We start from the raw sequence: 27,315 nt of genomic DNA, 5'->3' as shown, positions 1-27,315 counted from the left end.
ACATGAACTTGATAGGGGCCAAGACCGTGCATGGAGCTATCCGCCAGATCGCCCGAGAATACCACGGTCCTATTTTAGTCGGAACTCTTATGTGCAGCGCCGATGTTCCACCACGGACCACTACTCTTGGCTCGACCAGCAGCCCTCAACTGGCTGGCCACCGCCACCACCACGCCGGTATCCGCCGCGTCATGTATATTCAACAGCACTGCCTGTCCCAAGCTCAATGAGAAAAGATGAAGTTTTTCTTTCGAGATCGATATCATATGGTAGGGATGAAAGTGAAGATCTATATTGGGAGATGATGTCATCTTTCTCTCATAATAGTTCTCTGCGGAGGGTCGACAGGTACTCGAAGACGGGTTCGGCTCCTGAGATGAAAGCTATTCGCGAGGCTTGTTCGATTCGGAGCCGGAGTGGGACAGATTCACTAGTTAGTGAAAACGAGTTCTCACATACACATTCGTCGAGGTACGCTTCGTTTACGAATGAGATGAGGGAACAAGAAGAAAAAATGAGTGATTTACCACGTTTGGAAGCTCAAATGGAACATTCATTTGATAATGCTAAAGATTTCAATTATTCTTCTAAGAATGAGATGGTGGAGGAGCATAGTGACAATCCGGGAAGTTCATTTTTCATGGCCTCCAGATTAGAAATAGAGGTGGACGCAGTGGGTGATCATGGTGCATCTAATTTAGATGTGGCTGGCGTAACGAATCAGTCGATTGCCTTGCGTTGTGATAAGCACGGAGTAGAGGAGGATCAAGATGCGAGCCCCGAAAGCCCCCGAGTTTCATCCTTGGACGATATAACACCAACGCCACTGCCTGTTGTTGCATTCTTGAGAACTTGCAATCCTGTGGTGCAAGAATATATTAGGAAAAATTTGGTGTATGTGGCAGAAGTGTGTGGCACGTTGGGAGCCGCCTATTCTTTCTTTAGACCGAAGAAGATCACAAGCGGTAGAGCGAAGGATAGGGAATTTAATTGCTATGAAAACTTGGGACTTCTCCAACTATATTTACACGTTTCGGATGTAGAAGTGTGCAAATGGAGACGCTCACCTTTTGACGACCACATTCGTTCGCTTTTGTTGATTTTTGGTGGAGGTGAGGATGGGAGAAGTTCAGTTGTTCGGTATGTGTTTGATCCAGGAGGAGACGCCACGCCAAGCTTTTTCTTTCAACTCTTGTCCTTGGCTCGTGGTTCCCACCTTGAGGACAAGGTGGATTTTAACCGTGGGGGAGTTGATACGAGCCTTCATCTAGTTAGATATATTAGGGATTTGAATATCTTTCCATATATTATTTTCTTGTTTGGTAAGTTAGGTTTTTAGTAGTATAAATAGAGCCCTTATGTAATTGATCGATCATCTATGAAAATTATTAAACATTGGCTCAATTGCTTTGCAAACAAGAAACAACCCCTTCAGGCTGCCGACGAGAATCTTCTCGCGCTCAGCCGCCCTTCTGTCGTCTACGTTGCCGACCCAAGCGTTGGGCGCTCGACCTCGACGACAACCGTTTCTTGATTTGGAGTGTGGAATTCACGTTGAGGATTCGGATCCTTAACATGTGAAATTTGTAAATATGTAGTAGTTGTAATGTCAAATTAAAATAGGAGACGATGATACGATATTCTAAAATAAAATTAGATTTTCCACATAAAATTTTAAACTTTTTTAAATATGTGAATTGTCATAAATTGGCATTGGTGGATGGGGAAAAGAATGTACACAGACGAATATTTCGTTTTCAATTCTTAATTAGGTGTGTTGTAAAAGTTTATAGATTATTGATATTTCACGTTGATAGAAATCCATGGGTTCCATCCTAAAACTAATTGGTGATAAGAGGAGAGGTCAATGAGACTTATATAATGGATTAAGCTCTTTGTGTACACCGATGTGAGATATTATTATATTCATTTTTATGTTTCAATTGCCAACACCCTCCCTCAAACCCTTTAGACTTTTTTATGTTCGATTGGACAATCGGCCCAATTTTTTTTCGATCGGTTTGACCACTGACCCAAATTTTCAGTCCAGTTATACTGCTGAGTCAGTCATTTTTTTTCGGTTTCAACCCAGATATACTGTTGGGTCAGTTAAATATGACTGGGTTCCATCATAAAACCACTGACCCAAATTTTCAGTCCAGTTATACTGCTGAGTCAGTCATTTTTTTTCGGTTTCAACCCAGATATACTGTTGGGTCAGTTAAATATGATTGGATTCCATCATAAAACCAATTGGTGATAAAATGAGAGGCTCATGAGACTTATATAGTTGATTAAGCTCTTTGTGTACACCGATGTGAGATATTATTATATTCATTTTTATGTTTCAATTGTCAACCCACACCATCACCGGCGCCGGCGAAATGTTGGAAATGTTAGAAGAATATATTGAATGCGATTCCCATTTAAAAAGAATGGAGTTCACTTCAGTTTGTTAGGGTAGTTTTTCTAGGCTATATTTAGTGCGCGCTTCTTCTCTTAATTAATAATGATGATCAAATAGAGCATGTTAGAATTGGAGCGCGCTTCATCTCTTATTTACTTTTAATTTTTTCGGTTTCAACCCAGATATACTGTTGGGTCAGTTAAATATGACTGAGTTCCATCATAAAACCAATTGGTGATAAAATGAGAGGCTCATGAGACTTATATAGTTGATTAAGCTCTTTGTGTACACCGATGTGAGATATTATTATATTCATTTTTATGTTTCAATTGTCAACCCACACCATCACCGGCGCCGGCGAAATGTTGAAAATGTTAGAAGAATATATTGAATGCGATTCCCATTTAAAAAGAATGGAGTTCACTTCAGTTTGTTAGGGTAGTTTTTCTAGGCTATATTTAGTGCGCGCTTCTTCTCTTAATTAATAATGATGATCAAATAGAGCATGTTAGAATTGGAGCGCGCTTCATCTCTTATTTACTTTTAAAAATGGAGTAGATTAATAGGAGTAGTAGGGTTCGAACTCGAGACCTCCAGGACGAACGCGGTATCCAGCATCCTTTACCGCTAGGCCAAGGGGATTGGATACGTAAACTAGCAAACTTGTTAGTATAAATATTAAATAAAAGTTTACACATTTTTATTATTTCAACTAGTTGAAAAGTGAAATGAACTTAGTTTACACCACTTGCAATATAATCCATACTTCTACCGTATTTTTGTTCTTGTTAAGAAGTTTGTTACTTATTTCAATTCAAATAATATCAATGCGAAATTATGTTAGTTAAAGATTATTTATTACCATATTATATTATTCAAATAAATTTATAGTAGTAGTATTTATTATTTGGGTTTATGATTTTTTAGAATTAAAAAAGGGATAAAATATACTATAGTCTAGACATATTGCTAAGATTAGCTTCATGGTAATGCATTATACAACAAAAAAAAAAAATCGATAGTTAAAGCGATTTTTGTTTATAAGAGAAACTTTTAACGTAAACGACACCGTTTAACGTTTTTACCCGCAAAGGGACGACACTCTTGCAATCCGTGATAGCCTAATTATGGACGCTTCGGCACGAGCGCTGGTGGAGGCCATCCACGCCACTCCCACTCAGGCCGTACTCCATTTCGCCGGCGGCGGTTCTCAGGTTAACTTCGACGATAACTCCTAATTTAATTCAAATATTTTTTTGTACGTCATATGTTACACGACAGCTGTTTGATGAAATGTCTGAATGAAGTAACCGATGAAATTCATACGGGCAGGCGCTCGGGTGGTTGATGTCTGTGCCGGGAGCTTCGAATACTGTTCTAGAAGCAGTCGTGCCGTATTCTAGAATGTCCCTCGTCCAGTTACTCGGCAAGGTTTTATTTTTTTCCTTTTTGTTTTATTTCTTGCTGATTTTTGTTTGAAGTTCTTGAGTGAAATCGGATTAGGTTTTCATCTTCTGAAAAGGTTTTTTTTTTGCGATGTTTAAAGGTTCCAACTCAATTCGCCAGTCGACAGACTGCGGAGGACATGGCGTTAATGGCGTACAATAGAGCTATAGTGCTTTATAATCCAGGTTGTTGGTTGAGTATGTGTGTGTGTTTCCCGTAATGTAATTTTATTCGAGTTCTAACTGTATTTGATGTTTTTACTGCTTTATTTAGTCCAAGCTGTTAAGAGGTAGTTGTCTGGCTATCATAATGAGAGAATTGGCCAGGAGTACTGAATCTTTACATGTGTTAGAAATGCCAATTCTTGATATTATGACTATTTGGAGCTTATGTGTCTTTTAGGGAGTGTTTACTTTGGGTGATAGGATGGATAGATAAAAATAATTCAAGCTAAACTACCATTTACTTTGTTGAATTGATCAATTTTGACCATATTATCCTTCAATAAGTAATCATGTGTTTTATCAGTTTATCCTATCACTCAAAGTAACTGCCCACTTATTGAACTCAGGTTTTCCTGCGCTAGGTGTGGGTTTCAGTGGTTCTCTGGCCAGCTCGCGCCCCAAGCTTGGGGATCACAGGTAACAAATTAATTTCACATTCATTTTCATATTAATGTTGTTTATGTCTGCAGTGATTCGCTGTTGCTTACTGCTTTATGTTGCATTTGACAATTATATGAACCAAAGCATAGTATGTTTGTGCTAACAACTATCGCCTGCTAACGAGTGGAAGTTGCTAATTAGTAGTGCATTTTTTCCTGACAAGCATGGTAAACTGTTTGTATGTCTAGATATATGTGAGAAAGCCAAGAATGAATCTCGGTTAATGGAGACTCTAGGGTTCTAAAACACTCCATGTGTTTTAGGTCTTAAATAATGATTACACCTGCTACTTCATTATTTCAGTCTATTGAATAGAATTCATTTTTCTGTGATGGAATGGACTTTAATTGTACAACTTATTCAGGTTTCATGTATCTACTAGAACATCTGATCAGCTTTGGTCATCTACTGTAACCTTGTCTAAGGTAATGCATAAATTCTCCCATCATTCTTGCACACAGCTTGTATTTAGTTCTTTCCATCATCTATGTACATCAATTATCTCAGGGTATGAGAACACGTGAACAAGAGGATAAAGTTTCTAGCCAGTTTGTATTGAAGGTAATGTGAATGTATAATAAGTTAAAGAAATCATACATTCAGGTTACGTAACTTATGCTATAAGAATAGAAACAGAAATATTAATCTTTCCTAGTAAAAGGGATTATTTTCCAGTCCCTGTATCTGTTTCCTTTATCACTATGTTCTTTGTTATTCTGCTTCAACTATTGTCAGAGATTCCCACATATTACCATCATGTTTCTTGATCTATTTAGTGATTAATGGAAACTTGGTTGTGGAGCATGAAATTCTCTAATCTTAATTTGGATGTTTTTGAGTTTATGCATTATTCTATATTGAATTTAATTGATAAAATAGTGAGATGTTCGTTTCCCCTGTTTATTTTTGTAAAATATCATAATTTTTCGTCACCTGTTTGTAGGCAATAGCATATGCTTGCAAGGTTCCGACAACATTCGTCTCCGAGCTAACTGATTCTGAAGTTCCTGATGAATATAAATTGCAATTCAACGAAGATTAGGAGTTGGAGCAACTTATCAATGGTGAAATATGCTTTAAGGTTTACCCCTTTTCAAGTGGTACGGTTTAAGCTTAGTGCAGATTCAAGATTAGATCATTTATGGTGACTCCATTGTTCAGTGTGAAGGGAATGTTGTGCAGATTTTTCGACGGCTGAAAGGAAGATAATTCTCCCTGGCTCTTTTAATCCGTTGCATGATGGCCACCTAAAACTCTTGGAAGTTGCTGTGAAGTAATTTTTTCTTTTCTTACGTACCTTGACCCATAGAAGTTTTCCTGGGACCATTATAGGAGTGGATTCTATCCTTGTCTCACATGATTGCAATGCTAAAATGAGTATGGTTGTGCTAAGGATATCCGACCATCTATTTAAATGCAATCATACTAACATTATAATTTCATCCTATCTCTTGACATGCATTTTTAATAACTGTAGTTACATTACCGTCTTGTGCAGCATTCTTGGTGAAGGATACCCATGCTTTGAGTTGTCAGCAGTGAATGCAGACAAACCTCCACTTACCGTGTCTGAAATCAAACGACGTGTTATGCAATTTGAAAAAGTTGGTGAGGTTAACTCATGACCTCCAGACTTGCTAGTAGAATTGTGTTTTCTTTCTAGTGATTTTGTGCTCACAATGAACACATTTCCATACCTATATAAATGTTGGTGTGTAACTTTGTAATGTCATAGTACTATATTTCTAAAATTTGTGTAACAGTGTAAAAATATCGCCCAACCCTTCTTTAGTATAAATACAACTAATGAAGCTATTGACGTGCTGTATCTTCCGAATCCAGGGAAGACTGTCATAATATCCAACCAGCCATATTTCTACAAGAAAGCCGAACTTTTCCCCGGCAGCGCTTTCGTGATTGGTGCTGAGTGCTGACACTGCAGCAAGGCTTATAAATGTAAGGGACTCGATCAACATCTAGTATTCTACTATCTGCTTCCTTTTTTTGGCTCTTTATTCCGGACTATTCCATTTCTTTTTGTTTTTCATGCTCATATGCTCTTGTGCAACATTTCTAGCCCACAACTGTGAGATATTTATACAAAGGCTTATCTCTGTTTTCTAAAGAGCTTAACTTATCACCTTATCTCTGAGATATCGTGAGTGATTCCCTTATACATATATGTCTCTTGCCAATTTGGATGTGATTCCCTTAAGAATATACTACTTTAGTGAAAGAATGTATTACTCCACTTTATGTAGTCTTCAGGAAAAGAAAAAGAAAAAGAAAAAGAAAAAAATGTAAAAATATGCAATTGTGTTTAACCTAACACAGAAATTTGTTGTGCTCTTGACAGCCCAAGTATTATAGTGGCGATTATGGGAGAATGTTAGAAACATTATTAGGTTGCAAAAGCACAGGCTGTGTCTTCCTCGTTGCTGGTCGGAACATAGACGGCAAGTTTAAGGTTAGTTTCAAAATCCTTTGGTTTTAACTGTTTTTGTTTCATGTTTTAATAATTTTAGAGGTGAAAGTAAAGTGCGTTGCATGGTGTTTTAGGTTGTTGATGATCTTGATATTCCGGCAGAGCTAAGGGATCTGTTTATTCCGATTCCACCGGAGAAGTTTCGAATGGATATATCGTCTACTCAAATCAGGAAGACTCAAGGAATGCTCTAAACTAAACAATGTCTTTTTTATATACAGGTTTATGATTGAAAATGTCTCTTCTGGAATACTCTAAATAATGTGGTTTTTTACATAGATTTAATTATTATTTTTTATATTGTATCTCAATTTCGATGTTTGGTGCTTGAAACGAACGATTGTATCTGGATTTACGTGTGTTGAATTTGTGATACAGAACTGTGGAGATGCAGATCATTCAGAAAGTACATAAATGAAAATATTTTTTGTGTTTATTTTCTTGTATGATATTCAGAGAGTGCATGATTTTAATTCATAGATGTAAAATGATACTCCCTCCATCAACCGTAACTGTCACTAATTTCCTTTTCGGGTTGTCAGTCAATACTTATCACAATTACTTTTTACTCTTTTGGCAATGGACTACACCTTTTACTAACTCATTTCCGTCACATTCTATTAAGCCCGATCAAAGTGTGATGTTTAATGGCGGATGAAGGGAGTAATTGAGTCTCAAATTGATTTTGGATTGATAAATAAATAAATAAAATAAAGAGAATAAAACCTTTTCACGTTTAGTTAGTTACTCTTTTTTTTTTGTTCTGTATATATTTATTTTAATCATAATATCTCAAATGATTACTGAGATCACTAATTTTATAAATTACATTAAAACTTAATATTTATTCATTTATTTGAAATAAAGAAAAAATATAGTTTTATATATTTATAAAATTGATGATATTAATACTAATATTTTATAAGATATTAAAATTTAAATAAATTACATGAAAATAAAATTGGTAATACTTACTAAACGTGGAACACCAATAATAATAACCCCACGAATATAAATGTATTATGTTTTTGCTTTCTGATAATAATAATTAAGTATTGATAGCATTGGAGATTCCATGAATTGATGAAGGAAGTGAGCATTCAAGATTCTTGAATAATTTACAAATCGCTTTGTTACGTTTCATTCATACACGTCACTTCTAAGTAACAATTTCCACATCAAATTAGCAATCAGAAGGTCATTTGGTGAGCCGTCATCCGCCGCAGCCGGCGCCACAGGCGCCGCCGCATGCCGCGCCGCCGTACGAATCAGCGGCCGAGGTGTTGTCTCCCGACGCGCCGCCAGCGCACGAAAATACGACGGCCGTGATAAGGACGAGGCTGACCAAAACCGCCCACAGCGCGAGAATAGCTCCGCCGTAGGCCGCGGCGCCGCCGGCCTCCCAGCTATCTCCACCTCTCCATTGCCGCACCATCTAAAATGTAAGTGCTGAAAAAGTGGAAAATAGGTGTGTGGATTAAGTGAGATTGGAAGGGGATAGAGGCAAATAAATAATGAGAAAAAGGCAAAATATTCAAAGTGGATTACACTATACAACGACAAGTGGTCAAATTTATCCCACTTTCAATTTTTGGATTAATATGTAATGTAGCTAGTTTGTCAATGTGGACGCTTAATTGGGATTAAATTAGGCTAATTAACAGATATTCGTTGGAGATTAGCATAGATGGGTTGACTTTAACTTAACTGCCGCTTGTCTGTTGTCAGAGAAATCCCACCTATCGGCGCCGTCTTCTTCTTTTCTAATTTCTTTAATAAATAAATAAATAAATTTTCAACGTGCACTAAATAAATCAAATAACAAAAGAGTAGTTTAATTGTATACTCCTACTAACAAAGAGAGTAATCTATAAATAATTTAATGGAATAATCCTTTCGACCATATCCAAGTGACAAACCTAATAAATGTAGAAAGTAAGATTATATAATCAACTACGTGAGTAGTAGTAGTATTTTTTTTTATCTAATTTAATTACTACAATAAAAATTAAATATATAAAAATATGTGCTGAGGCCTAGGAGGACACTCCCTCTGTATCTTAATAAGCATCTACGTCGTCAAAAATTCACTCATTTTATTTTCATTCATTGTATGAAATTGAGTACTTCAATATTATTAATGGATTTTAATCGAGATCAGAGAAAACAGTGAAGAAGGGGTGAACAAGAATCTTGAAACCGAGTCAAATCAGAATTCAATCAAAAGAAGTAGCATACCTAAAATGGTGGTTATTTATAGTTTTTCCATATGCCTATTGATTAGAGGGTGGGATTTGGGCTGTCTCCACTATAATATTTTTTGCCGAGTTAGGCACACACGTTGCTCGCCACAAACTTTAATTTAGTGAAAAATAGATAAAGAAATGCATTATGATATATTCGTATACCATTTATACATTCAAAGAATGAAGATGAAATTCCCCTTAATTGCTCATAATTAGTATAGTATTCAAGATGGAATTTTCATACAACAGAAAATTATGAAAATTTGAGATAATAAAAATATATGTACTACTAATGTTTATAAACATATGATTAGATACAAACTAAAACATTATTATGGACCATTGATTGGATAAGAATTAAAACAGTAATTATGAACCATTGATTTGATATGTTAAGTGTCGACAATATTCCTTGAGAGGGGCATAATGCGCTTAACCTTTACTTGAATCCTTCGGCCAAATTATTCGTGATGGATATGATTTCAATTATATATGCCGTTATACTACATTCAATTATTTTTCTTTAAATTAAGTGCACTATAAAAACGTTTAAATTTGTAAAGGTTGTTCGTGTCAGCATCCTGCAGCATAAATATAAATTGAGGACTGGAGCATAATATGTGATGAATAATTCAACAAGAAATCTAATAATAATAATAATTATTATTATTATTATTATCCATATTGGAATTTCTATGACAAGGTGACGAACTTGATATATAATCCATCATGGCAGTCCTAAAAAAAGTAATACTACTAGTATACTACTATTGATTAATTGAGGTGGTAGTTTTCTTGCTTATCCTTTGTACCTAACTTTAGAATGAAATATGAATTCTTCGTTAGGGTGTCGGAAAATATCTCACTTGAACATGCAAAGCGATATATAGTAGTAGTATAGATTATAAACTACGTTTATGCAATTACTTACAAATAATCATAGTCATACCATTTCCCTACTTTCGCGCCGTATTTAGTGTGACTCGCAATTGTTGAATGAGATTAGTTTTTCTCCGTAAAAATCATATGCTAGTAAAGATGATAAGACTATGAACAACATATTTGAAAATTCGGTTCATCAATATCAAACTAAATACTATATTGAGGTGAAGACACATTTTATTAAAGAGAAGATAGAAGTTGACAAAGTGGAATTGACATTTGTTCTATCCGAAGATCAATTGATTATGTTAAAAATTTCCATGAAATCAGTTAAGATGTGTTGCGATTTTTTTAATACAACTATATAAGATATCTTTGGCTAGTCATTATGTGAATTTGTTTCTTCCATCTGTCTGAAGAAAAAACGAGTTTATAATTTTTGGATTTATGAGTATTTATATGGAGTACAAATTTCTAATTTTTCGATTTAGATTGGATCTCATAGTTAACTTTCAGAAAATTCGACTCAGTTTAGATTCATTTTTCATAAGAATTCAAAATTTTCAGATCTATCCAGATTAGGTAAAAATCTAAATTGTGGGTGCCTAAATCAAACACTCCTATATTTCATATCATAAGTGGAACAAATTAAAAGAGAAATGAATTAATCCAGGTTTAACATTTTCAGTTTCTGTAAATTCTACAAGATTACAAATTTAAACGAGCAGCCATCAAATATCCTCTCATCATCAATAAAATTGATACTTCACACACACAATAGTGCCGTTTAGAGCTCCCAATTTCGGCAACGGTTTCACCAAAAACTTCTTCAAACAACCAATTAAACCTTATGTTTTCTGGGACTGGCTACACCCCTACCCATCAACCTGCATTGCACATGCTAAATACATCGAAAAAACACTTCAATCAGAGAGAGAGAGAAGCTCACACGTAAGAAGAAACAGGACGGGTTCTCTTCGTCTGTCGGTTCTGCTTGTAGCAGCAGCAAGAGCAGCAAGAACTCGAAAAATAGCACTTACTGCAGCAGCTAGGGCAGCTTATGCAACAACTCGAACACCTTGACCAATGAAACCAATGGCCACAGCTGCAGCTACACATCCTAGCACAGCACAAAACTCATATAAGTCATACTCGGAAAGGAAATAACAGATCAAGAACAAGGGCACTCACAATGGAGGAACCGAAGAATCCTTAGAACTTGGGAGATTTGAGTCTGTGTGGATACTTATGGAAGCCTCTGGGGGGTCACATGTCGGTTGATGAGAAACGTCTTCTTTCACGTCCCTTTGCGACTTCTCTATGGCTTTTGCTGCAGCAGGGGAAGTGTGTGATGATTTTACTGATTGATGCAACTCCCCTGACTTGGGAGATATTCGAGGCAGATATGCTTCGGACAGGGATAGTTCCCCAATGTCTCCACTTATACTCAACGAACGCTCCTTGGAGATGCCGTCATTCTCCATGTGGATGCTGAACAAAGAATCACCCGAATCAAGACTCCACCGGTTTGGACTAGCCGTAGGGGCAGCGCTGGGATCAGAGTCTTTAGGCCTTTCCATCACTTGGATGGCAGGGGATTCAGTCAGCACCAAGGGATCACAAGCAACATCTTTGATTGATCCCGGAGAGGAATCAGCAATGGGGGGTTTCTCCAACCTGAACGATGGCTCAACCGGAGCAATTTTTGCAGGGCTTCTTCCATTTCCTTGTTGCTTGGTCTCACTAATGCTGATTCTTTCACAATTCACAATTGGAAAAGGCGATGTAGGCTTCTCGCCCCAGTTGTCTGAAAGATTAGCAATAATAATGTTCAACCGCCTCCCGTTTTCACCGCCCATACTCCATAACTGAAATCAATGGCTAAACATCATAGGAGTATGATATTTGGATCCACTACTTATATCTGTTTTTCTGAGTTCCAAAGCATTAAACATCAATGGTTAAAAGCTCAGTTATTCCATTCTGATGACAGATCATATCGAACTACATAACAACCAATTATAGCCAAATGTAACCACACAGCTGAAGATGGTTGTAAAAGTTACAATTAAATTGGAATTTAGCAGTAGACTTGATCTTCTATCACATTCTACATATGAACAAAGAGCTCGAAATTACTCTAATCGGCAAAACAAATCTTCAAATATACATCGAGTCTTCCTGCACTAAAATTCTAAATAACTAGCTAGCTAGGATCCTGCAATGAATTAATTGAATTTCTGGCAGATATGCCTTTGTTTCTGAGCAACAAAACACCAACATCAAACCGAAATCATGAAGAAGGACAATAGTTCTCTGTATAGAGATGAAACCGACATGCAAACGGCAGATTTTTCGATAGAGTGAAGCACAAATGCATATGCTAATCCATGGATTTTTACCTGACGTTCGAGCAAGTTGAATTCTCGGTAGGAATCCTCGGTTAAATATTGATTTGGAAGCAAGGAAACGTGGAAAACACCGAGGATACAGATATTGAGCTAGGGTTTCTGTGGGAACTGAATTTGGGGAAAAGAAATTGGAAGGGAAGCGTTAGGCTTTCGGAATGTGAATTTCTTTTTAGTTACAAACCAACTCTTTGTTTCTTTTTGGCGCCACAGTATCACGTGATAAGCACGAGAAAGAAGATTTCGCAAGTGTAACATTTTAATCTAAATTGTTCGATATGAAATTAATTTCTCATACGACCCACTAGTTTTATCAATTTTTCAAAAAGAAATTCATCTCAACACGAATAACCCAAATTAGCAATTTACATTATTTTACTCTACTTTAATATAATGTTAAGTAATTAAACCACTTTCAAGCTACGTATATGTGATGGTTGAGAACACGAGTTAGTGCTCAATACCTTGGAGCATGTCGATGTAGATTGAGAGCATTGGCGATAGCACACATGCGTTCATGATATTGATGACGCAGTTAATGCTAGCTCGTAGCCAATTATAGTGTGTCACTTGAGAGCATCCACTACGCGTCGCGCCGGCGTCCCGCGACCCGTCCCGGAACAAAGGGTCCGTCGCGCGACGCGTTGCAGCTCGCCGTCCCGTCCCGTCCCGCGCCCCGTCCCGCGTCCCGTGTCACCGAGACAAGCGACGGGCCGTCTCGCCACGGGCCTAGGCGACGTGGCGAGACCCGGCGTCGTGCGTGACGTCCACTCGCCGGCCCGCGAGTGGGCGTCGTCACGTGCTGACACAATAAATATTTTTTTTTACAAAATTCAATTTTTTTAAAAAAATTAAAAATAAATGGAAAAAAATTCTAACTATAATAATACCGTTTTTTTGTTTTTTTTTTTTTATTTTTTAAATAATATTTTTACTCTATAAATACTCCTAAACTCATCCTCATTTCACACACAACTACACATCTATTCTTCCTATCATCTCAATTTCCTCTCAAATTTTTATATAACAACTCAAGATGTCCGACGACGGCAACTACGGCGGTTCCGGCTCCGGCGGGTGGGATCTCAACGCGGAGTAGTTTTTTTTTCCTCCAGATTTGTATTTTAAATTATGTTGTGTGTTTTTTTAATAAAGTGTGTTTTTTAATAAAGTGTGTTTGTTTTAATTGAATTGGGTTGGAAAAAAAATAAAAAATGAAATTGAATGAATAGTAATTTAAGGGACGGAGCGTTGCAGGTTCCGTCCCTTAGTTAAGGGATGGAGGAATAAAGTACAGTGGAGCCCTCAAATAGTAGTTTAAGGGACGGTGGGGGGACAGTGTAGTGGATGCTCTGAGATGTTTTAATTTGTTTTTTTAAATATAAGATTTTTGTTTATATATAAAAGATGGAACATCTTTTTAGGTCCACGAACATTGCCAAAGTATCATTTTAGGTCCGTGAACTTTGAAAATATCATTTTAGGTCCGTCAACTACAAGTTAATATCATTTGAGGTATTTTAAACTTTTTCCGGATGAAAATGCCCTTAAGACATTCAAAGGTCAATTTGGACAATTCTTTCGCCACTCATCTTACATCAGAGACCTAGAGTCCGACAATTTTTAAAGACAAATTTTTATATTTAAATTCAATTTGGATGTTAATTGTTCTCCATTCTGAAATTCATATAAATAATACTCTGAATGACAATCCAAATTAATAGCTATCTAATTTCAAAACAAATAAACTAAATATAATTCACAAATCACCTATTAAGTTCTTAAAATGCAGTTTAGATTGAAAAAATAAAATAAAGTATCAATTCTCAATTCACTATCCCTAAATAATTTGTCATCTAATAATTAGAAAATTAACACATATTTTTTACGTCAAATTGTAATTATATTTAAATTCAATTTGGATGATAATTAAATTAAATAGTAGTAAAAGAAATTGTTGGACTCTAGGTCTTTGACGCAAGATGAGTGGCGAAAGAATTGTCCAAATTGCCCTTTGAAGGCCTTAAGGGCATTTTCGTCTAGAAAAAGTTTAAAATATCGCAAATGATATTAACTTGACAGACCTAAAATGATATTTTCAAAGTTTACGGACCTGAAATGATACTTTGACAAATTTCGTGGACCTAAAAAGACGTTCCATCTATATATAAAAAAGGCATGTCGAAATTAAATGATAGTTTAACAAATTTGTGTGATTTTCAAAAACTAGGAGTACTAAAAATAGAAAATACATTGGATCTAGCTGAAATTTTATCGAGATGTGTAACATGACAATTGACAAACCTTTATCTATCATACAGTACTAAGCTGTCGTAGTACTCTTCAGGTTAATTAAAGGATGCTAAAACATACACTAATTTCTTTAAAGAATTGACGCACCGGTAAATGTATTACGTACTTAGCTTATAGTAGCAATTTATGAATACTACGTATTCTTTAAATAACTCTACGTTACTTGCATGTTGCAGCCTGCAGGAATAGGATGGTGCACATACATCTTATAAGTATAACTGACCAATTTATAAAATAGATAAAAGCATGTTCACCGTTGAGATAAACTGAATAGAAGACAGCAAATTGATTTCCACAGCATCTCAAGAAATCAAATCGAATGATGGGAAAACAAAGATGATTTTCCTCTCATCCACTTTTTCTTACACTTTTTTTTCCTGGTGATAATATTGAGGGATTACAAAATCTGGATTTTATATTAGAGGAAAGCTATCATCCACATAAGCAAGAACCCTGCAAAAATTCAACACCATATAATTCAAAGCCTGATTTCATGGGAGGAAAAGCCATTGGCAATTGAGATTTCAATATTCCAGGTATATATATACTCTAATTCAAAACCTGATTTCATGTGAAGTTCACGAGTATAAATATAATGACTTCACCAATTTGGTGATATATTTATATCTACATAAATCAGCAAATTAGCTAAGACCATGGGATTGGGATTAGTAATCCACTATTAACTTGCAAGAGTTCTAATGTACTTCAATTGCTACCAGATTGCAAAATAGTTCTTCCTCCGTTCGCCATTAGAAGTCTCATTTCATGGCAGCACGAGTTTTAAGAAATGCTAACAAAAAGGTAGAAAAAAGTTGATGGAATAAGGGCCCCACTTGTATATATTAGTTTTAAATGAAATATGAGTGGAATGAGTTAGTGGAAGTTGAGACCTATTACCATTTATGATAAAAGTGAACCGAGACTCCTATTCGCGAACGGACTAAAATGAAAAAACGGGACTCCTATTCGCGGACGGGGGTAGTAATTAACTAAACTAACTCCAAAATAGTAACAGAACTGATCCAACTATCCATATTAAACCGATCAAATGTAAAAGGCTTTCATAAAGATGAAGACTTTTTGCACCCAATGTGGTGAACAAAAAACCAGGTTAAAAAAAGCGTCGGCTTTTTACCTCCAATAGTCAATGCCGTTTGAATTCCGTGTCTCCCCGCCTGGCTCCAGCCATTGCCTGATCACAACAAATCAAAACACATCCATAAATCTTCTCGCTTCAAATGTCCCAATGTGTGTGTTTATGAGAGAGAGAGAGAGAGAAATAGGAGATCAGAGAGAGGAGACCTCTCCCATAGCAGTTAACGGTGGAATTGACGCCGTTACGACACCTACAAACAAACGACTCCTCCACACCCTCAAACCCACAAAACCCACCACTATCCTCACAATTCCTACAGTCACTACTCTCATAAGAATCATTAAACCTCAGCAATATCCCATACTGCCACCTCATCGGGTCGCCCTCGCTGCCCCCGAACCCGTAAACCGCCGAGTACGACGAGCACTGCAGCTTCGGCAGATCCAAACCCGAACCCGACCCTGCCAACACCTCCCCCGGCTCGTACACGCAGCACGTCGATATCGGCTCGCGGGGCTCCAACCCGATCCCCTCCACCCCTTTACACGAGTACAGCCCGCGGCACACGTTCTGGCCCGAACCGGTGTCGCAGAAGTCGGCGTCCAGGTCGAACACGGGCGAGGTGGTGGAGCAGCCTACTAAGGCGAATATGTTGTCCGGGGACAGGGAGAACGGGCTGCCCGGGTCGAGCGCCAAGCTGCCCGAGTTCTGCATGGACGCGCACGTGGACATGAGCGGGTCCGCGGCGACGAGGGACCCCGAGGCGTAGTCGATGGAGGAGACGTCCAAGTAGGTGTCCCCGTCCCCGGCGGTGGAGAGGCGGAGGGCCCCGCCAGGGCTGCATTTCACGTAGCGGGAGAAGGCGGGGTGCCCGCACCCGCTGCCTGACCCGAACGGGTGTTTGATGGGGATAGGGCCGCACGTGTCGCGGCATGATGATTGCGCGAATTTTTGACAGTAGTAAAAGCTGGTAGAGAATAAATATCACGACACGGAAATTTTACGTGGTTCGATTTACTGAGGTAAATCTACGTCCACGGGGAGAAATGGGGGCAGGTTTGTATTGCTTGATCTGCGAATTACAGCTTACAACACAGACTTGCTATATGATTTTTTCTCTGGAGAGATTCTCTATTTTTCTTCCCTTCTATCTGATCTAAGTTCTATTTGTACATTGAACTAGGATCGTGGTTTGCAGCCCCACTAACAAGATCGTGGGTGAGCAATAACTGCTCAATAACTGCTTCGTACCACTAAATAGATCGTGGGTATAGTGGAGGTCGTGGAGGCCTTTCATGAGTCCACTAACTCCTAGTTCGGTCGAATGCTGAGACCGAACTGCTGGACTTTACCGATCAGCTCTTGCCGATCTGAGAGGAGAGCTTGACTGGTCGGCTTTTACCGAGCTGTAGGCTGAGTCCGAACTCTTTGGTCATGCCGAACTCTTTGGTGCCGAACAGATACTCTTTCTTGGGCTCTGGGCTGATGGGCCGTCACTGTTATTGGGCTTGCCATTAGGGTTTAGTTCGTACCCCATCACTACCCCCCCCGAAAAACGAAGTGAATCACTTCGGCGAGGTGAGTCACTTCGGCATTCTGGATAACGGTAAGGGGGAGGCTGACGTCAGGGGACGTGCCTTGCGCGTGCCTGCATTAAATGCGACAGTAAAATCCGGCCGTTGAATCCTGAAAAGGTGGGATTCGAAACAGCGCAACGATTTCGAAATCTTTCCCGAATCTGATAAATATGCTCTTTCTTCCTCATTTGAACACTTTTGCTGTTGCGTCTTCTATACTCTCTCTTTCTCGAGAAATTTTCTTCCGCTTTCAAGAGCTTCTTCAGACTTTCTTCACCTTCAAAAAGTAAGAAAAATGGCTTCTATTTCTTCTTCGGAGTCGGGTAGCGGTAGGAGAGGCGGTAAGGGGTCTTCTGGCCGGAAAGAGTCCGGGGAGAAGACCGTAGAGTATTTCCATAGTATTTTGAGTAAGGATACTGTGATATCCCTACCCGAAAAATACTTTTTTCCTGGGGGGAAGGCGGTGGTACCTGACGGTGATCATAGGGCTGACTCCCCGCCGGAGGGTTACGCCACCGTGTACGAGGCCTGCTTAGAATGCGGGCTTCGTTTCCCCCTCCCTTCTGCCTTTATAGATTTACTAGATTTTTTTCAGCTTCCTTTAGGCCAGGTGACTCCGAACTCTTGGAGGCACTTGTCGGCCTTCGCTGCCGAACTCCGTAGGTTAGGAAGGGATTTGTCTTTGAAGGCGATCCTTAAATTCTTTCAATTTAAGAGGAAGGGGTCTTGGTTTTACTTGATCCCTGTACAGCCCTTTAGGGCCTTTTGTAAAACGAAGTGGCCGAAGTGGCAAAACCGCTTCTTCTACTATGATAGGATCGCGGCTCCTAGTTTTCCCTGGAGAGGGCCGAAGTCCGTTATCCGTCATCCTCGGCCTGAACCGTTGGACGAGCTCGATGGCGAGCTCAACAAGATTCCCATAGTTAGGAAACAATACACGGAGTCTGAGCTCGTCAAGGGCGACGTCATGTTCGACATCTCGTCTTCGGACGAAGAGGCCGAGGGTGAGGCTTTCTCTTTCTTTATGCTCTACTGCTTTAACGAAGAAAATCTGACTTTGTTTTTTTTGTTTTTTGACAGTGAACTTGCTGAACAAGGCCGTCCGCAAATCCTCCGAGCTTGTGGGGCCGGAGAGGCAGAGAGCCCCTCGGTCGGCGTCTGAAGCCGAAAAGAATCCGAAGAGGCAAAAAACCTCTTCTTCGGATCCGAAAGAGCCGGAGTCGTCTTCGGCTAAAGGGAAGGGGAAATTTCATGAGTCCCCAAGAGTGCCGGGGAAAGACCTGGTCATCTCCGAGGTGGTTGCAGACATCCCGGAACACGTCCCTGAGCCTTTTCAATGGCCGACGAATTTTGTGGAGGTAAGCTTTCTGACTTGGCTTCTTTTCCACATTTTTTGATGACCCTTCTGTTGACTTTTTTCCTTGTTCATCTTCAGAGAGCGAAGCTCGTCTCCGTGGAGCTTTCCAAAGCATCCCACGACTACGAGGAGATGCAGAAGAAGTTGCATCTTGCTCGTAGTCTGGCCGAACAGGCTGAGGCCAAATTTGAGAGGGCCCGAGCTGCTAGGATCTCGGCTCAGGATGAAGCTCGGTCAGCCAAAAACCAGCTCATCATCCTGCGAGAGCAGACGAAGCACCGGGAGGCTCAGAAGGAGGCAGCCGCCGTGGCTGCCCAGGGGGAGGCTCTCCGTGTTTACACGGAGAAACTCTTTTTGAGCAGCCAGTTCTCGGCCTTTGTCGGTAGTCTGGTAAGGCTAATTACCGATAAGGGCGAGCAGGGGGCCGACGTCGTGCTGCCTCTGTACAGCCGAGAGATAGCAGCTCGGCTTCAGAATCTGCCGCTCCTTGAGGAGCTCGCTTCATCCTCGGTCCTGCTTTCTGCAGACCGAGTCCGGAGTTGTCGAGCTGATCGGGACGAGAACCTGGAGGCTATCTTTGCCTCCGTGGGACCCGTTTCACCCGCTTCGACTTACAACGGAGAGGGTAAGGCCGAGCCGCTGGAGCGGGAGGCCGAAGTCGAGCGGACCGGGCATCCGGAGAAGGAAGCCGATCAGGAGGCGGAGGCGAGGCCGGCAGGATGCGAGGCCGAGGCTGAGGTAGCTCAGGAGAAAGAAGCTGAACCAGACCGAGGAGCCGGAGACGAAGCTGGCGGAGTATGATTTCGTCTCCCTTCTCTTAGTCTAGTTTCTTCCTTGTAAAATGGCCTTGAAGCCCTCCTAGTGTAAAAAATTTTCCTTGTGAATGAAAAATTCTCTACACTTGTCTTCGTATAGCTTTTCGTACTCGCCTTTATTCCTGTTGTATTTTACTATCTGCTCGGTACAGCTGCCGAACTAATATAGCTGCTTTGTACTCAAGGAGATGGAGATACTTCACTGGAAACGGCTGTACTCTTCGGCTTTAGACGAAGCTGAGAAAAGAGCTATAGCCGATCAGACGAAGAATGACGAGCTTCTGGCTCGTTTAGTGAAGCTGGAGGCCGATAATAAGGACTTAGAGTCCGATAAGAAGGATCTGGAGGCCGAGCTGAATACGACCATTGCTGAGAGGACTGCGTACGAGGATTACATCCGTGTGCGCGGGGGAGTGACCATATCAGATGTTCAGAGTCGAGTTGACGAACTGTGGGAGGAATATCATGTACTCCGTAGGAACAATGTGCTGGAGAGCCCGGCTTGCCAACAAGTTGTGACATCACTGCGGCGTTGGGCTTCTCGGTACAACATTGTTCTTTCTCGGCGCCCCTCCATAGAAAGATTCCTTCGGCATATCGTGCCAACAGATGCTCGCACTCCAGATCAAACCTCTGGTTCCCTTGCTCAAAATCTTGCTCCAAGTCAGCAACGAACTCAGGAACAGCCGGAAACGTCAAGACGAGAACGGGCTCAGGGGCAACCAGAATCGTCAAGGCAGGGACGGACTGAAATTCACCGAGGAGTTGCGACTATGAGTGAGCTAGATCGACAGATGCTTATTGCAGAGACTCTTCATCGCCGAGGTGTTAGGACTTCTCGGGCTCGGGGAAGAGGCGTTGGGTCGAGGATAGCATCTCGTCGACCTGCTTATTCTTCATCTGCTCGGAACAACCGAACTCGGCTTCCAGAGGATTTTGCAGATAGGTGGCTTAACTTTAGCAACCGCGGACAGTAGAATAGTCCTTTGTAATGGCGTAATGCCTTCTCGTAGGGGAGCTGAATTGTCTGCCGAACGAGATTTAATAAATGAAATTTTTTCCTTTCGCTTTTATCACTGCTTACTTACAGTTCTGCGAAACAATTTCATCGTGCTCGTCATCGGTCTTATGAAGTGAGCTTCTTTGATCGGACTCGTCTTTGGACTTTGAGGTAAGCTTCTTTGACCGGACTCGTCTTTGATCTTATGAAGGAAACTTCTTTGACCGGACTTGGTTTGCGTTCTAATTTGCCGATTTTTGTCGCCGGGATCGAACTTTCCCTTGTCCTAATTCGGCGAGTTTTATCGCGTGGATCGGACTTTCCCAGTTAACCGAAGTGGTCTTATGAAGTAAACCTCTTTGACTGGACATGGTCGTCCTCGGTCTTATGAAGTAAACTTCTTTGACCGAACTTGGTCGTCCTAATTCGGCGAGGTTTATCGCATGGATCGGACTTTCCCTTATTGCAGTTCGTTTCAGACGAAGTGCTTATTTCTTAAGCCGAATTGTGGTCTTGTATCTTCCTGAGAAGCTTGGACTCACAATCGTTGGCTTATTGCAGTTCGTTTCCGACGAAGTGCTTGTTAAGCTGAATTGCGGTCTTGTATCCTCCTTGGAAGCTTGGACTCACAATAGTCTTTAATAATCGATCTAAAAAGGGGATCAGCCTTTAAAGAACGATATACCTCGGTACCATTTGTAAGAGACGACAAGCACATAGAGACAAAACACATAGAGAAAAAATGAAAAAGATGAAAGAAAAAAACTTTAAACTTTTTATAAAACGACAAGTAAAAGGTACAAGTAAAAAACAAACAAATAAAAACATGTACCCCTATGACCGAACTAGACACAAGACAGACTGACCGGACTTTGTCTCTTACAAGTGGAACTTCTTGAGGTTGGAGACGTGCCATGTTCGGGGTACTTGTTCTCCTGACATGTGAGTCAATTTATAAGACCCTTTGCCGAGGACTTCTGACACCCGATACGGACCCTCCCATGTGGGCTCGAGTTTGCCCAGCTTTTCTGCTCGGCTTACTTCGTTGTTTCTCAGGACGAGATCTCCCACTTGAAATTGAAGCTTTTTCGCCCTTTGGTTATAATACCGGGCTACTTGCTCCTTATACTTGGCTGCTTTTATGCACGCCAACTCTCTTCTTTCTTCGGCGAGATCTAGTTCTGCTCTCAGTCCGTCGTCATTCATTTCTGAGGAGAAATTTAGAGTTCGGGGACTGGGTACGCCAATCTCCACCGGAATTACGGCTTCAGTGCCGTACACCAGACTATACGGAGTTTCACCGTTGGAGGTTTTGGGTGTAGTTCGGTAGGACCATAGGACTTGAGGGAGATTTTCTACCCATTGTCCTTTGGCTTGTTCTAACCGAGCTTTTAACCCTTTCACCAGAATCCGGTTCGTTACTTCCGTTTGTCCGTTTGCTTGGGGATGGGAGACCGAAGTGAACCGCTGTTGAATGTTCAGCTCTTGGCACCAATTCTTGAACGTCTTGTCGGTGAACTGAGTCCCATTATCCGAGATGAGGATGTGGGGTATGCCAAATCGGCACACTATGTTCTTCCAGACGAAGTCCAATGCCTTTGAGCTCGTTATCGTAGCTAATGGTTCAGCCTCCACCCACTTCGTGAAGTAGTCCACGGCAACGATAAGGAATTTCATTTGCCGAGGAGCTTGAGGAAGTGGTCCCACTATGTCTATGCCCCATTGCATGAAAGGCCAAGGGCTTTGCATAGTGTATAGATCGGTCTGCGGCATCCTTGGGACATTTGCATGAATTTGGCACTTCGTACACTTCTTGACGAGCTGCACTGCCTCTTGTACCATGGTTGGCCAATAATATCCCCATCTCAGAACTTTTTTAGCTAAAGCTCTGGCTCCGATGTGGCTACCGCACGATCCTTCATGAACTTCTCTGAGGATGTAGTCCGTCTCTTCTGGTCCTACGCACCGCAATAACGGCTGGAGGTAAGACTTTCTAAAGAGGACTCCTTCATGAAGTTCGTACCGAAGTGCTCGGCACGTGATCTTCCGAGCTTCTCTCTTATCCTCGGGCAATTGTCCTTGATCCAGATACTGCAAGATCGGCGTCATCCAGTTCGGCGAGCTGGATACTGAATGTACCTCGGCTTCATCAATGCTTCGATGCATTAATTCTTCCGCCTTTGAGCTCGGATCTGAGGCCAACTTACTTAAGGTATCTGCTCGGCTATTTTCCGCTCTGGGAATGCGGATTATCCGAAAATAGGAGAAACTTCGGCTGATGCTTTGCGCTTTGTCCAAATACTTCTTCATTCTCTCGTCACGAGCTTCACTTGTACCCAACATGTGATTTACTATGACTTGTGAATCACAATGGACTTTGAGAGATTTGACGAGCAGACTTTGCGCTAACTGGAGTCCGGCCAGGAGGGCTTCGTACTCGGCTTCATTATTAGTAGTGGGGAATAGGAACCGGAGTGAGTAGGTTACCTCGTGTCCGTCGGGAGCGACAAGTAGAATACCAGCTCCACTTCCCATCTTGTTTGAAGCTCCATCTACGAATCCGCTCCAGCAGTCCGGCGGCTCTACTTCGGATTCCAAAGGCTGTGCTAGTTCGGCATTGGCAGAATTCTTCTGTTCGGCAATAACAGGAATTGCTTGATCGAACTTTGCTTCCGCAAGAAAATCTGCCAAGGCTTGTCCCTTGATGGCTTTCCGAGGTAGATATTCAATTGTGTGCTCTCCCAACTCTATAGCCCACTTGGCGATTCTGCCTGATGCTTCTGGTTTGGTCAACACTTGCCGAAGTGGCAGATCAGTTAAGACGCATACCTTGTGAGCATAGAAGTATGGCCGCAGTCTCCTTGCTGCATTTACTAATGCTAGAGCAATCTTTTCCAGAGGTTGATACCTGGTTTCTGGACCTCTTAATGTTCGGCTTGTAAAGTAGATGGGAAGCTGCTTTAGGCCTTCTTCTCGTACAAGCACCGCGCTGATGGTTTGATCCGATGCCGCTAAGTATAAGAATATTACTTCGGCTTCGGTTGGAGCAGAGAGAATAGGAAGCTTGGCTAGATAACTTTTGAGCTCGTCAAAGGCCTTTTTCTGCTCGGCTCCCCACTCGAACTTTGGTGCCTTTTTCAACACCGTGAAGAACGGCAGTTGCTTTTCGGCTGCTTGAGAAAGGAATCGATTCAGTGCGGCTAGACATCCGGTTAGCCTTTGCACGTCATGTATGGACTTCGGCATCGCCATGTTTTGAACAACTTGAACTTTTGAGGGGTTTGCCTTGAGTCCGTCCTTTGAAACCCAACAACCCAGAAACTTTCCCGAATCTACCAAAAAGGTACACTTTTGGGGATTAAGTTTGAGGTTGGCTTTCTTGAGCACGTTGAGAGTGGACTTGAGGTTGTGCTCGTACTCCGAAGTGCTTTTGCTTTTGACGACTATATCGTCAACATACACTTCGACCTCCTTTCCAATCAGGTGCCGAAAAAGCTTGTCTACCATCCTTTGATAAGTGGCTCCGGCATTCTTTAAACCGAATGGCATCTTTTTATAAGCGAAAATGCCGAAATCAGTAATGAAGGCCGTTTTTGAAGCGTCAATCTCATCCATTAAAACTTGATGGTATCCTTTGTACAGATCAAGAAAACAAAAAATTTCAAAGCCTATCAAAGGCCGTTTTCGGAAGGGGATAGCAATCTTTGGGACAGTGCTTATTTAGATCGGTGAAATCTATGCACATCCGCCATCCTCCTTCCTTTTTCTTGATCATGACAGGATTGGCCACCCACGAAGGATACTTCACTTCGAATAACACATCCGCCTTCAATAATTGACGGACTTCGTCATGGATGACTTGACTTCGTTCTGCCGCAAAGAGTCTTTGCTTCTGTTTTATCGGCCGGACTGAAGGATCAATATTTAACCGATGAGTGATTACCTCGGGGGGCACTCCGGTCATGTCCAACGGAGACCATGCAAAGACGTCTTTATACTCCTTGAGGAGCTGGATGGTTTTTTCCCGAAGTAGGGGCGTTCCCGCGAAGCCGATCTTAACCGTTCTGGATGGATCGTCTTCGTACAGCTGAACTGTCATCGAGTTCGGCTCCGGTATGACTTCGGTCATCGCCTCTGACTCCGGCTGCTGTGATTGCTATGCTTGGTGGTGCCGATCTGACTGCTCGGCACTTCTAAGCGCAATTTGCAGACATTCCTTTGCTCTCTTTTGGTCACCTCGGATGACCGCTATCCCTCCTTTAGTAGGGATCTTGATGGTGAGGTGATAAGTGGAGCAAACGGCCCGAACTGTGTTGAGCCAGTCTCTTCCCAGGATGATGTTGTACGGGGACCGAGCTTTCACCACGAAAAACTCAATCATCGTACTGGAGCTAGTAGGCGCTTTCCCCACCGTGATCGGAAGGCTGATAATACCTTCAGGGCGGGTGTCCTCCTGGGCGAAGCTCTTTAGGGGAAGCGGAGCCGGACTGAGCCGAGCTGGGTCCACTTCTAGTTTGTCAAAGCACTCTTTAAAAAGAATGCTAACCGACGCTCCTGTATCCACAAACACCCTGTGGATCAGTTTGTTTGCCACTCCGGCTTGGATGACAATGGCGTCTTGGTGAGGAGAGATGGCCGGGACGGGATCAGCAGCCGAGAACGTAATCACTTCGTCCTGCTTCAGCCTTTTATGCGTTGGCTCCTCTCGATTGGAGCCTCTGCGCTCTGACTTTAGGGACGACTTGGTCTTCCCGGCAGGGAGCGCGTCAATAGTCTGGATTACTCCATCATATTGCGGCTCGTCATCGTCTTCGGGATCCGGCTGCCTTTTCGGATCCTGAGGAGCGCAGTTCGCACCACTCTGCTTTTTATTCTTCTTTGGCTGCTTGCTTTGGTATTTTTTCAATGTCCCTGCCTTCACAAGAACATCGATACCTGCAGCCAAGTTTCTGCACTCCTCAGTATCGTGACCGTGGTCTTGATGGTAGGAGCAGTAGCTATCCTGTGGTCGGCGCGCGGCTGATTTCGTCATCCGCTTTGGCTTTTCGAATAGGTCAGAGTGCAGTTCGAAAATTTCCGCTCTCGGCTTGTTCAGCGGTACGAACTGAGCGGGCGGCTTCTCGGGATTGAGACGAGGTCCCAATCTGTCTTGCACCGGAGCCCTTTGAATTCTTTCAAATGGAGTCCGGCGAGGATGCCCCTGATCGCTATGATCGGGCTTCCTTCTGTCTCCTCGGGTCGATGAGCTGTCTAACGACCGTTTGCGACGGTCTGCCTCATCGGCCCGGGAGTACTGGTCCGCAATGTCCCACATTTCCTGAGCTGTCTGCGGACCGCACTCAACGAGCTTCCTGTAGAGAGCTCCGGGCAGGATTCCATTTTGGAATGCCGAGATGACAAGCAGATCGTTGAGATCGTCTACTTGCAGGCATTCCTTGTGGAATCTTGTCATAAAGTCGCTGATTTTTTCGTCGCGACCTTGACGTATAGAAAGCAGCTGAGCCGAAGTGATTCGGGCTTCCGCTTTCTGAAAGAACCTCCTGTGGAAGGCATCCATTAGATCTCGGTAAGATCTGATGCTGCCCTGGGGGAGGCTATCGAACCACCTTCTCGCGTTCCCGATGAGCAGCTCGGGAAACAGCTTGCACATGTGGACCTCGTTGAGACCCTGGTTCGCCATGTTATATTGATAGCGCCCCAAGAAATCGTGAGGGTCCACGAGCCCGTCGTAAGTCATCGACGGAGTTCGGTAGTTCTGTGGTAGGGGAGTTCGGGTGATGTCGTCCGAGAACGGAGTCTTCAGTGCTCCGTACACGGCGAATCCGATATCTCGTCGGTATGGAGGAGATTGAGTTCTCCTGTGATTCCGGTACCGAGGAGGAACTGGAACATGTTGGGGACGGGGATTCTTTCTCCTGGGAGATGCGACACTACTGCGGTAGTGACTTTCTTGTGCGGAGGGAGAAGGAGAATCCGCCGTTTTCGTCTCCGGCTGCTTTTGGCTTTTTTGCAGGAAGGTTAAGAATTCCTCCTGCTTCGCCGCCAAAAACTGCTTGACAGCCTCATTCAAATCGGGCTGCTGGGAAGACTCAGTGGGACGATTTTTGGAGCGGCTTGTTCCTTCGCCATGAGAACTGGTGGTGGATTTATCCCTAGGCTGTTTTCCAGACCTATGGGATGGATTGGCTTCCTCCTGGTTCTCACGGGCAGGAATACGGGTACTCTGCGATCTGGTATGCATTTTTTGGGTGGAAAAAATGGATCAAAAATTCGCTTTATCACAAATTTTGTTCTCTGTTTCCCACAGACGGCGCCAGTGATGATTGCGCGAATTTTTGACAGTAGTAAAAGCTGGTAGAGAATAAATATCACGACACGGAAATTTTACGTGGTTCGATTTACTGAGGTAAATCTACGTCCACGGGGAGAAATGGGGGCAGGTTTGTATTGCTTGATCTGCGAATTACAGCTTACAACACAGACTTGCTATATGATTTTTTCTCTGGAGAGATTCTCTATTTTTCTTCCCTTCTATCTGATCTAAGTTCTATTTGTACATTGAACTAGGATCGTGGTTTGCAGCCCCACTAACAAGATCGTGGGTGAGCAATAACT

The 27,315-nt window shown here is 41.9% G+C and overlaps 2 protein-coding genes and 1 pseudogene across 3 annotated transcripts; 1 reads left to right on the top strand and 2 right to left on the bottom strand.

Annotated features, from left to right (window-relative positions):
* The first annotated feature begins 3,459 nt into the window (after positions 1–3,459).
* On the top strand, positions 3,460–7,439 carry LOC121772510 (annotated as a pseudogene).
* A 3,322-nt stretch (positions 7,440–10,761) lies between these two features.
* On the bottom strand, positions 10,762–12,699 carry LOC121770958. Of its 2 annotated transcripts, none has more exons than XM_042167736.1 (3): positions 12,534–12,699; positions 11,323–12,063; positions 10,762–11,251 (listed from the first exon to the last, which is right to left on the bottom strand). In XM_042167736.1, the coding sequence occupies exons 2-3, from the start codon at positions 11,988–11,990 to the stop codon at positions 11,077–11,079; spliced, it is 843 nt and encodes a 280-aa protein (XP_042023670.1). In that variant the 5' UTR covers positions 11,991–12,063; positions 12,534–12,699; the 3' UTR covers positions 10,762–11,076. The 2 variants fall into 2 exon arrangements, with proteins under 2 accessions (XP_042023670.1, XP_042023671.1); XM_042167737.1 differs by having other exon boundaries at positions 11,323–11,999.
* A 2,571-nt stretch (positions 12,700–15,270) lies between these two features.
* LOC121770147 lies at positions 15,271–16,934 on the bottom strand. The gene is made up of 3 exons (XM_042166939.1): positions 16,158–16,934; positions 15,991–16,047; positions 15,271–15,305 (listed from the first exon to the last, which is right to left on the bottom strand). The coding sequence occupies exons 1-3, from the start codon at positions 16,681–16,683 to the stop codon at positions 15,271–15,273; spliced, it is 618 nt and encodes a 205-aa protein (XP_042022873.1). The 5' UTR covers positions 16,684–16,934.
* Positions 16,935–27,315: the final 10,381 nt, after the last annotated feature.

The sequence above is a fragment of the Salvia splendens genome, chromosome 16, assembly GCF_004379255.2.
Source record: "Salvia splendens isolate huo1 chromosome 16, SspV2, whole genome shotgun sequence".
Classification (NCBI taxonomy): Eukaryota; Viridiplantae; Streptophyta; class Magnoliopsida; order Lamiales; family Lamiaceae; genus Salvia; species Salvia splendens.
The sequence above is the reverse complement of the archived record's forward strand: the minus strand, read 5'-3'. Positions and strand labels throughout refer to the sequence as shown.

What these genes read in the sequence shown, in the direction of transcription:
- LOC121770147 (XM_042166939.1), bottom strand. Translation starts at nt 16,683, where the DNA reads ATGTCCACGTGCGCGTCCATGCAGAACTCGGGCAGCTTGGCGCTCGAC. An exon ending in CGTTAACTGCTATGGGAGAG is followed by an intron (nt 16,048 to 16,157) that starts GTCTCCTCTCTC and finishes TGTTGTGATCAG; the next exon opens with GCAATGGCTGGAGCCAGGCG. An exon ending in AACGGCATTGACTATTGGAG is followed by an intron (nt 15,306 to 15,990) that starts GTAAAAAGCCGA and finishes GAATTTTTGCAG; the next exon opens with GGTTCTTGCTTATGTGGATG.
- LOC121770958 (XM_042167736.1), bottom strand. Translation starts at nt 11,990, where the DNA reads ATGGGCGGTGAAAACGGGAGGCGGTTGAACATTATTATTGCTAATCTT. An exon ending in GATTCTTCGGTTCCTCCATT is followed by an intron (nt 11,252 to 11,322) that starts GTGAGTGCCCTT and finishes GTGCTGTGCTAG; the next exon opens with GATGTGTAGCTGCAGCTGTG.